This window comes from Enhydra lutris, unplaced genomic scaffold (genome assembly GCF_002288905.1).
Source record: "Enhydra lutris kenyoni isolate GAN:26980312 unplaced genomic scaffold, ASM228890v2 scaffoldscaffold3, whole genome shotgun sequence".
Lineage (NCBI taxonomy): Eukaryota > Metazoa > Chordata > Mammalia > Carnivora > Mustelidae > Enhydra > Enhydra lutris.
Genome location: NW_019154087.1, coordinates 22,120,860 through 22,132,695, shown reverse-complemented (window position 1 = coordinate 22,132,695; position 11,836 = coordinate 22,120,860). Strand labels below are relative to the sequence as shown.

At 38.5% G+C, this 11,836-nt stretch overlaps 1 protein-coding gene across 2 annotated transcripts; it reads left to right on the top strand.

Annotated features, from left to right (window-relative positions):
• The first annotated feature begins 237 nt into the window (after positions 1-237).
• On the top strand, positions 238-11,630 carry LOC111156639 (oligosaccharyltransferase complex non-catalytic subunit). Of its 2 annotated transcripts, XM_022517652.1 has the most exons (4): positions 238-431; positions 4,303-4,396; positions 6,121-6,318; positions 11,056-11,630. In XM_022517652.1, the coding sequence occupies exons 1-4, from the start codon at positions 293-295 to the stop codon at positions 11,072-11,074; spliced, it is 450 nt and encodes a 149-aa protein (XP_022373360.1). In that variant the 5' UTR covers positions 238-292; the 3' UTR covers positions 11,075-11,630. The 2 variants fall into 2 exon arrangements, with proteins under 2 accessions (XP_022373360.1, XP_022373369.1); XM_022517661.1 differs by lacking the exon at positions 6,121-6,318 and having other exon boundaries at positions 11,056-11,412.
• The last annotated feature ends 206 nt before the right edge of the window (positions 11,631-11,836 follow it).

Sequence of the window (11,836 nt, the reverse complement as noted above, 5' to 3'; positions counted from 1 at the left end):
CTGACGCCCTGCAGGTCCTTGAAGGTACATAAATCACCTGCCTATTCATTGGCAAATAAGTGAGCTTCTCATTCAAATTTATGATTAACAAAGCTTAAAAATATATATCTTAAAATCATGGTGTTTATCCTTTCTTCATAGTTTCTTCTTTTTCCTCTGGGTAGACAAACGGCCTTACAGGGTGGCGGACCTGCAAGACTCTTCCCGGCGCACGCGCGGGCGAGCGGGAGGGGCGGACCTGTTTCCGGGTGGCGCGTGGGGCTGGAGGTCGAGAGAAACCCGTGCCGCCACCATGGAGACTTTGTACCGCGTCCCGTTCTTAGTGCTCGAATGCCCCAACCTGAAGCTGAAGAAGCCGCCCTGGGTGCATATGCCGTCGGCCATGACGGTGTACGCTCTGGTGGTGGTGTCTTACTTCCTCATCACCGGAGGTAACTCGGGCTGGCTCGGCCCCGAGAGGCCCTGAGACGCGGAGAGCCGGCCCGCCCCGGAGGCGCGTCTATGGGGCTGGCTCTCAGCCCCGAGGGCAGCATCTCTGTGCTCTCGATCTCTTCGGAGGGTGGAGGGAATTTCTGGGGTCTCAAGGATTAACGCCCCAAAGGTTTATCTGCCCTCACGCCCTGTTCTGTATTCTGAGAGGTCACTCTCATTGTTCTCACTGTTCTCACGCCCATTGCCTTTTCGCACCTCTAGCCTCTTAGCCTAGGGATCCGAATCAGACTATATTTTTTAAACCTGTCTTGTTGCTCTTTATTGCCTGCCGTAAGTTTTTTGACAGAGATTCTGGAGGCCTCTAGTCTTGTCCGTTGTACTTCCATGGTTGGTCAAGAGGGCTTGGGACTTCTCCCTTATCTTTGTCTACAGTCCCTGGACTCTTGGAAGAGACGTGACAGTCTTTAGGTTTGTTAGCTCATACCCAAGCGTCCGTTGTTGCTTTTTGCCCCAATCAAGAATAAATGCCAATGGAATTTTCCGAATCCACGGTTTTGATAAATATTTGGGATTGGAGTTAGATTCGCAGAAGGTATTGTATTTCAAGAAGCAGAAGTTGAGAATTTAAAGAATTAGGAAAATAGCAGTACTATTAAACACTCCAGAATGTCTTACCCTGTTTTGGGGGGGGGGTGTTTGTTTTCAAATAAAACGTTGCAAAAGGGGCGTTGTTTTGTATAGTGATGAGTTGGCAATCCGGCTACAATTTTCGAGCCACCACCCTTTCAAGCCACAGATTCACGATTTACTCAAGACTGTTCTACTGAACTGGCAAACTGGGAAGTGGAATACTTAATTTGGAAGTTATAAAATTGAAGCTTACAGATTAGGGACAGCAAAAGTGGCTCCGTTTTTAAGGGAATAGCCATAAACATCTTTATTTTCATAGATGTGAAAAGCATTGGTACTGAAGAGGGATGAATCTGAACCTATGACTATGAGAGCTTGGTACTAGAATGTGCCTTTGAATCTACCTCCCACTCCCAGTCCAGAATCATGATAGTTAACTTGTACTTATTTAAGTAAAATACATTTGAATATTTTTTATATTGGTAAGATACTATCCTAGCATTGCATTAGCATTAACATTTGCTCAGTACATTAATAGGTACTGTACTGAATAAATGAAATTTAAAGTGCATGTGATTAAACAAAAATAATAGTCTTCATCTGCTTTGAGCTGCTAGTCTCTTTTTCCTAACCCTTACTCCCTTGGAGTCCAAACCTTTCTTAGAAGCCGCACAGTTCCCCTTCTGTCCACTTATTCCCTATTGATTGTGTATGGGGAGATTCTCTGCTCCAACCCCAGGGGCAGATCGCAAAGAACACCTTTTAGTGGCCAAGGCCAGAGGTATCTCATACAAGGATTCGGTTTTGCCACTGGAAAAGAGTCTCTTCTAAAAACTGTGAGTGTACTTGTAGAAGTAAATGATACTTATTGCTGAGAAATACTCAGCAAACAATGCATTGAGCCCTTATTAAGTTCCAGGCACTAGGTACTGGGAACAGCAGTCAAGGAAACATGCTCTCCTGAAGCTTGTAATTGCATGGTTGAGACAGGTTAAATATCACAGAAATCTTTTTCCACTGCATTATCTTTTCCATTACAAATTACCCGAGATTCATTGAAGGGATAGAACAAGAAGTTACGAGAAAATAATGGGAGTTGGAACATCATTTATATTGGAGTGTGGTTCTTAGGGAAATGACATGTTAACCAAAATCTGAAGAATTGGGGGAAAGAAAATACTGGGCAGAGGGAAAAGAATGGACAAATACGGAATCAAGAGACTGGTTAGGTAGGTTTGTAGTTGATTGAGTCTAACTAGGTTGTTAGACTTGTAGACTACTGTTGGCAGTAGAGATGGAGGAAAGTATAATGAAAGATAGTTTGGAAGTAGATTCATTAGGTCTTGATGGATTGATTGGATATATGGATTAATTGGAGAGAAGGAAGTATGAAGGAATCTTTGAGCATCTGACTAGATGGGAGGGTCATTTTCTGAGATTGAAGAGTCGGAAGGTTTTTTTGGTGGGGAACAGTGAACCAGAGGGCACTTCAGGATATGTAATAGTTGGACAACTACAGTTAGTTGGCTATGTCAAGGTTGCAGCTATGAGTTTAGAATTGAGAAAAGAGTTCTCTGTTGAAATTGATTAATAATAGATTTTTTTTAAAAGATTTTATTTATTTATTTGACACAGAGAGAGAGATCACAAGTAGGCAGAGAGAGAGGGGTAAGCAGGCTCCCTGCTGAGCAGAGAACCTGATGCGGGGCTCGATCCCAGGACCCTGAGATCTTGACCTGAGCTGAAGGCAGAGGCTTAACCCACTGAGCCACCCAGGTGCCCCAATAATAGATTTAAAAAAAAAAAAATCCTCTCATAAGCCAGATACTGAAGAACAGAGAAAGTCCCTGTTCTTAGGGAGCTTACATCTAATTCTACGGGCGCTAACGTTTGATAGGTATTGGCACATTGACCATCATTAATCGTTAGTACATGGAGTTAAAACCCTGGGGAGGGATGAGTTCAGTTCAGGAGAGAATGTAGAAAAAGAGGACAGTGCATCAGGTCCTAAGGAATTCCCAACATTTAGTGGGTTTATACAACAGGCTCTGTTAGAGATGTAGCAAGAAAGTGTGGACAGGAGTATCACAAAAGCCAATTTTCCCCTAAAGAAGATGGGTTTAGTAAACTGGGTTGAGTGCCTCTGGGAAGCCTCCTAAGACAACTGAAAAATGTCCATGGAATTTGGAGATTATTGGGAACTTTAGCAAGAGTAAGATCAGTGGAGGCAGGTGCCAGGTTGGAGTGAGTTGAAGAATGAAGGATAAATGAGGAAAGGGAGAAAAGTTTACCTTTTTTTTCCCCCCAGAAGGCAGTCTGCATTGTTTCAAAAAGGAAGCATAGAAATAGGATGTTAACTAGGAGGGTCTGGAGTCAAGGGAAACTTGACATAGGGAAGGAGAGGTTGAAAGTTTAGGAAGGAAGAGAGATGGCCAAAGGATCCAAGTCTGTGAGAAGGTGGAAAAGGATGGAGTCCTGATAATTGCAGAAGGAATCTCACATTGTTAGAAGGAGGGACTCTTTCTTTCTTGTAGCTGGAAGGAAGGAAGGAAGGATGGATGCAGATACTAGTTTATAGATTTGGTGGTAGTGGAGAAATTAGGGAATTTCTGTGTGATTGCTTGTTAGTCCAGGGTGAGGGAGACACAGTCTTACTATGCTTAAGAAAAGCTGGAAGTAAGGTTTTTGGAGGATGGTAGAAAAGGTAAAGAATAGATGCTGGCAATGGGAGATTGGGAAAACAATTGATTTTGATGGACATTAGTATTAATGAACACAGTGACATCATGACCTAAGTGATGGACGTTAACATTAATGATCACGAATCTCTAGTATTGCTTGTCTGCCTGTTGGTATGATTTAAAAATGTCTCCTTATTTTATATTTAAGCAAGAAAATTTCTCCAGTTACCTCTCAATTGATAGAAACGTATCCAAGCATATGTGGAACATTTTCTTGAACTAAAAACAACCTTTAATATTAAATCTCCTTTATTGTGGAGTATTAGAAACAGTTACTGAATGAATTTATCAAACACCTGTTTTAGAGATAATCTGAAGTATTGGGTTGAATTTTTGAATGGTGTATCTAAAGTTTAGGATATTAGCTGGGCTTCACTTGATTATCATAATATATCTCAGTAGTCTTGTTGAAATATAAATGATCCTTTAGAGACATGAAAACTAATCCTTTTTAAAAATTAGGAATCCATTCTAATCTATACTATTGTCTTTCATACAGGAATAATTTATGATGTTATTGTTGAACCTCCAAGTGTTGGTTCTATGACCGATGAACATGGACATCAGAGACCAGTAGCTTTCTTGGCCTACAGGTAACACTTAACTTTTTGAATGATTTGGTGGGAAGGAAGGTTGCTGGAGTATGGATATTTTTTTAAAATATATTGAAACCTGTGGGTCCATCTGCATTTAGATAGTAGCTAAAATGGCAGGAAGTGGGCAAGAATAGAAGTATGTTACTTATTTATAGGACATAAAGTGTTTCACAGTGATTGACATGATCGCTTATTTAAAGGAAGGTATTGGTTTAAAATACACTTAGACTCTTCTGGGGAGCAGCAAGATGTACATACCTATTTATTTATAAGTCATGTTCTGTTGGAACTAGGCATGCCCATTTGTTTATATACTGTCTGTAGCTGCTTTCAAGCTACAGTGGTAAGCGTGACATAAACCATGTGGCCTGAAAGCCTAAGACATGTACTGTCTGGCCATTTAAGGAAGAAATCTGGGGACCCCTGGATTATACTATCAAATAAAAAAATAATAATTTTGGATACTTGGGCACTCCATTTCAGTAATGAAGCACCATTCCAGTGTGGTTTGGTTCATTGGAGCAGTGCTTATTGTATTGTTTTCTAAAATTCACTTGATAACTGTCTATCAAATATAGCTATATATTTGCGTTTATACTTACTTTTATGGTATTCCTGCATAGAATATTCTGAAAAGATTACTGTGATTCTCCAGGAGTGGGGGAAATCTAGATAATAGGCAATCTTGATGATTGGGGAACCCTTCGTAGTGTTGTCATTGGCACTGTTTGAATTTTGAGCCTAGTACCTGTATTGTGTTTTCAATTAAAGCAATTAGCTAACAAAAAATACATACCTCTGTAACAGATACCTATGTATAAATTATCCCTCTAACAGAAGAATTTGCTTTTTGGGAATCCATGAAAGCTCTGTTCCCAGAAAAATCAGATATACATACATATAAAAATTCACATATAATTCTAAGGGTTTATAGATTGCTGGAAATCCTTGTGGGGTTCATGGAGCCCTGGATAATAACACTTGCTTTTAAAATTTTCCCTTTGAAATAAGACATTGATTGATTGATTGATTTTTTAAAAAGATTTATTTGCTTATTTTAGAGAGAGAGTAGGTGCATGCACACATGTGAGTTGGGGGAGGAGCAGGGGGAAAGGATCTTCAAGTAGATTCCCTGCTGATTGTGGAGCTCCATGCAGGGCTTGATTCCATGATCCATGAGATCATGACCTGAGCCAAAACCAAGATGCTTAACCAAACAGATGCTTAGCCACCTGAGCCACCCAGGTGCCCTAAGAGGTTTATAAATTCTCATAAAACTTCTAGAAACATTCCTAACCAATTCAGAAGTGGAAATTTATAATAGAAATTTAAATGCCATAATTTTTAAAAGCTAAACAAAAGTTCTGGGTGAAGAGTTCATATACATACACTGACTGGCTTTTTATGCTAGTAAATTCTCAGCATTGATTTTAAATAGACAGTTTTGTTAGTTGAGGTTTTAAAACTTTATGAATAAAAGCTCCATAAAGACAGATTTTTGTTGTATCCCCAGAACCTAGAACAGTGTTTGATACATAATAGGCTAAATAAAAATAAATTTTGTTGACAAGAATACACAGAAATGTGGTAAAATAGTTTTAACAGTAAGAATAAAAAATAAACACAAAAATATTTTAGCAGAAATAGGAATTTCAGTCCAAAGACAAGTATTTTATTTTTCTGGGAATTTTTACTCACTGTTTTGCTGTGGTCTTTTTCAGAGTAAATGGACAATATATTATGGAAGGACTCGCATCCAGCTTCCTGTTTACAATGGGAGGTTTAGGTTTCATAATCTTGGACCGATCGAATGCACCAAACATTCCAAAACTCAATAGATTTCTTCTTCTATTCATTGGATTCGTCTGTGTCCTATTGAGTTTTTTCATGGCTAGAGTATTCATGAGAATGAAACTGCCGTAAGTTATTAAGTACTTTGTATAATCGGCAATTTACCTTCTGTTGCAAGTTGGTAAAATAATGATTTGGATCACGTAAAATCACGGGTGATTTAATTTAACCTTCATTTAAACCAGTGACATTTCTGAGAACCAAAGAAATTTGTGACTTGCTTGAGGTTATAGCTATGGTTAGTAGTAAAATTGAAATCAGTAGCAGGTCTTTCTGAGTATTTTCTCCCTACTGTTATTTTCCTGTTATATCACTGACCACTGACTGGAGATACTGTTTCTTTAAATTGCTTTTTGGTTAATGTATACAATATGGGATTCCAGTAGTAATAGTGATAGTAGGGAATATTTTCAAGACATTAATTATTGCTGCTCTCTGAATAATGATGTGAGAAAAACCTGTTAAGCCTTGGACAGGAAGATGGTTATTACCTCACCAAAAATTTGGGAAAAGGATTTTATACGTGTGTGTATTTGTGTGTGTGTGTGTGTGTGTGTGCGCGCGTGCGCGCACACACTCATGAGAGAGAGCGAGATGGAGCTAAATCTAGGATTTAAATTTTTAAGAGGAAGGAATTTATGTTTACAGGCCTGATAAGAACATTTTGTTTCAGAAAACAAAATATCTTTAGAACAAAAACAAATTGGTTTTATGGCAGCTTTTATATTTCCATTTGAGATCATTAATTTGAAATGTGGACAAGTCTGATCACATTTACCTATAGTCTGATTTCACCTATGGATGAATTAGTAATTGCAGGAACCTTGGGTAGACATACCATACAGAGATTAGCTCTTAGTAAACTCATTTTTTAGGGACTAGGTTAAACATCAAGTGTCAGTGATTTCTAAGAACTGATACTCCTTTATTATAAGAGACATTAAAAGGAAATACAAGGTGCTCGCTTTGGCAGCACATATACTAAAATTGGAACGATACAGAGAAAGATTGGCATGGCCCCTGCGCAAGGATGACACGCAAATTCGTGAAACATTCCATATTTAAAAAAAAAAAAAAAGGAAATACAGGAAGGTGTGTGGGTTTCATTTGTTCTGTGGCTTCACCTCTCCATTGTCTGTCACACATCTGGAGTAGAATGGGCAGTCTTCCCCTAGGAAGTCAGTAGTACTTAATCCTGCAGTCATGTTCACATCTTAGCAGGGTGGGAAAAGAGAGCAGAGTTCTTTGTCAACTGAATGAATATCTGTGTATCCATGTGGTTCCCTCAGACTCTTCTGCCAGTGGTTCTTTTATTTGTCTGGGGAAAATAGTTTTGGGGTGCCCGGGTGGACCAGTTGATTAAGTTTCTGCCTTTGGCTCAGGTCCTGGGATCGAGCCCCGTATTGGGCTTCTTGCTCAACCGGGAGTCTTCTCCCTCTCCATCTACCCCTCCCCCTTGCTTGTGCTCTCTCTCTGGTAAATAAATGAAATTGTTAAAAAAATAGTTTTGGCCATTGGCTAAATTTTATGAAGAATTATGTACTTCAGCATCCTCTTTTTGTTCCTTTTTTTTCCTCCTCCGTTGAGAAAGGTATATTGGTATGGAAGAGGCTGAAATTTTCCATAGCAAAACAGGAAAAGAGGAGGCTCCCAGAGAGATCAAGAGGCCACTACAAATTAACCAAAACTTTTTGGAGGCATATAGCAGATCAGAAGTGGGCTGATTTTGCCCATAGAAAGAGATTTATTTTTATTCTGCCTTAAGCTGCTCATTCTTTACTGTTTTAGGTCCTCTCCTTAGGATGTAAGTGCTGTTCTTTTTAGCTCAGGCATTTGATTTGTAGGATACTAGAGCTATCTACTGCTTAAAAACAAAAGCTTTGGAAAGTGCTTAATACTCTGATTGCCTCCATCTTACTGTTTCAGTTATTTATGTAAATATTTGTCTTCTTGTCCCCATTTGTAGGCTGGCATCCAAGATTGTCGACTAAGTGAACAATAGGAAATAGGGTATACTCCCTTTATATATAATCTTCCAGGTGTAAATTATATTTAGATTTAATCCAAACAGAACAGTGATCTAAATTGTAAATTGTCATTCAGCTAAATCTAGGATTTAGATTTTTAAGGGGAGGGAATTTATGGTTCCTTCTTTAATATGATTTCTCATCTGCACCTCCTAAAGCCTGGTTCCTTGGGTGCAGAGCAGGAAGAAACAACGGACAATTTTAGAAGAGAAAGGGAAGCAACAGTATTGCATTTTCTGGAATGTTTGTAGACCCCAAACAAGATGATGAGCCATGTCTGTGGGCCTACATGTTGCACACAGTAGGGCCGTGGTTAGTACCACCAGTAAGGAGGGAATATGGCTTTTTTGCACACAAATGATCTTTGAAGTTCCAACATACATAAACAGTTTGATACCTAAGTGGAACAGCAATAGCAAAAAGACATTAAAACACACCACTAACCAAGGTTGCTTTCAGATCAAATAAGTTGCTAGCATCTGAGGTAATGGATGGCTATGCTGCATAACATTCATCACGATGACCTCCAGGGCTGAAGTCTTTGTTACAAAGAGTTTGATATCTTTAGTAAAAGAAACCTTTAAAAAGAAAAAAAAAAACCCAATAGCAGTGAATTGGTACTGTTTTATATTGTTTAATTTATGCTTTTTTAGGGACCTGATGTCTCCCTTACAGATAAAATTTTACAAATCAAAGTATGGCTTTATTTGATGCCATATTTTTTTTTTAAGATTTTATGTATTCATTTGACAGAGAGCATAAGTAGGTAGAGAGGCAGGCAGAGAAATAGGGGGAAGCAGGCTCTCTACTGAGCAGAGAGCCCAGTGTGGGGCTCAATCCCAGGACCTGAGCCGAAGGCAGAGCTTAACCCATTGAGCCAACCAGATGCCCCTGATGCCATATTTTTTTTATAGAAACATGGGCACTAATAAAATGAATGACTATTTCTTGACCATTTGCATTTATGACAATACATTTTTTTTAAAGATTTTATTTATTTATTTGATAGAGATCACAAGTAGGCAGAGAAAGAAGAGTAGGAAGCAGACTCCCTGCTAAGCAGAGAGCCCGATGTGGGGCTCGATCCCAAGACCCTGAGATCATGACCTGAGCTGAAGGCAGAGGCTTAACCCTCTGAGCCACCCAGGTGCCCCAATATGACAATACATTTAAAGTGAAAAATCAAATTTTGGTGCCTAATAGTTTTATGGTACTAGTACAGAGTTACAGAAAAACAGTTTTCATTTTGAAAATAAAATTCTTCTCATATAATTCAAAAGATAATGTATGTGGGATTGTGTGTGTGCATTAGGTACCTTTTAAATGTGCACAGGTTTAAAGAATTGAAATGATGTTTAGATACTGGGTGGGAGATGGTACAAATTTGTGCTTGGTTCTTCTGAAAAGTAATGGTCATGAGATTCTCTAAAGTCTTCACTATTAGGGTTGTTTTCTGACCTAAAAGAATTGTAAAAATTAAAAAAATAAAAGATGGTGTGCTGTATCATGCTGTGATGTCCTAAAATTAGGCAAAGTGTTTGGTTGGGAGTGGAGGGATGGGTTTCCACTTGTAGGCAAGTCTATTATAAAGCTGTATAAAATAGTCTATTGAATGGATACTATGCAATTTAGGACCAAAAAAGCTTGTTTTATTTTCTATTTATTTATTTTTAAAGATTTATTCATTTGAAAAAGAGATAGTGGGGGGAGGGGCAGAAGGAGAGGAAAGAGATTCTCAAGCAGACTCCGTGCTGACCATGAGCCTCCTGGCGCTGGCAGTTCCAAGACCCTGAGATCATGACCTGAGCTGAAACCGATAGCTGGATGCTTAGCTGATTCAATCACCCAGCCACCCCTAAAAAGGCCTGTTTTAGTCAGAGTGGCAAAAATCGCCTTTTTAGCAGTTTGAGCTAGTGTTTATTAAACCTGATGAGAAAAGCTAGGGAGCTCCCCTCTAAGTCCTAAGATCACAGGATCAGTTCAGCAAAGAAATTCTAAAGGAAGGGGGAATGAAAAATAAAAGTAAGAAAATAATAATACTTTACTCAATGTCATTTAGGGACTAGGAGAATGCATATACATGATTTTTCTGTGTAACTGAAATTTAATTCTACACGTGCTAAAACACTTTTACTCCTTTATGACAGACCACTTTCTAAAGTGTTTTATTGCCTCTGTAACATTCACATTTGTATTTAGCAAATATTTATTATTTGATAACTGTTACTTGCTGGACAGTGAACATGAAGCATAATTTTGCCTTCTTGACTCAGGGTCCTTTTAGGTTCAGACTTAATTAGACACAGCAGCACTTACCAGTTTTTAGTTGATTTCCTTAGTGTAACCTGCCATTTCTCCTTTTTATCATCTTATACCTGTTGTCATTTTCCTTTTCTTCCTCTTCTTGATTTTGTTGTTAATTCTGTGTTTTGAGGATATCCGATAACCTAGCTGCTGTGCTTGCATTTTAAATCAGTCCTGGTTGAAGGAGGCTTCATGGCCTGGCTTTTTACCTGCCCCGCAGGTGTGAGTGGCTTTCCATTTGCTTGCAGATTTGGAGCTTATTGGTTTATAACTTTACCCTTTGAGGGGAAAGGGTAATGGAAATGAAGCTCAGTAATGTAGTCATTTATTGGGGAGGCAAGATACGAAGTAAAAACCATGAGGAGGAATCACACAATTATATTTTTAGATGGTCATTTGATTCATCATAAAATTTGGGCGCTTTGGAATTTGCTTCCTTTTCACTTTTTGTGTTTATAAATTTTATTCCTACAGGGGCTATCTGATGGGTTAAAAAAATGCCTTTTGAGAAGAAATCAGTGGATATTGGATTTGCTCCTATTGATGAAGTTTTAAAGGCTGTACCAATCCTCTGATGTGAAATACGGAAAAAGAGCGAAGCAGCAGAAAAGAAGCATCTAGTGAAACTAGGAAGCATATTAAAGCTTGACCTAGAATGTCTGCGTGGTATCAAAGAGACAAGCTCATTACAGTATTTATTCCTGCTGGCCTATACTGACATATCAACGATGTTAGGTGGCATTTTCTTAGTTTTTCATTTCTTAAAGAAAATAATTCTGTTTCTACAACTATAATGTTGAATAAAGTGATTATTTTTTACAGCCCCCTTAACATTTTTTGGAGATGACATTTTCTGACTTTCAAAAATTAATGTAAAAGCAGGAAGCAAGAGTCCATGAGCTGAGAATTCTGGACAGATCAGCTTTACGTGTGGTGCTTTGCCTTTAAACAGAGTGTGTGACAGCACATTATTCAGATTTGTATGCAGGACTGTTTCATGCACAATAAGATGTATGAAAGGAGCAGAAATAAATAAGTTTTCTAATTAATAACTTTTGTATTTGTATTTTTATGAGACTGACCTGCCACCCACTGCGCCAAGAAGGCCATTTATGTATGTGATTTAATTAACTGATAATACTAACTTTTTGGTCCATAATTATTCTTGTGACTCTCTTAAACTACTGTTAGTAATTTTAAGACCTCAAAATGTGATTGATAGGTTGTCTTGTGAGGTCGCAATTCTGTATCCCTA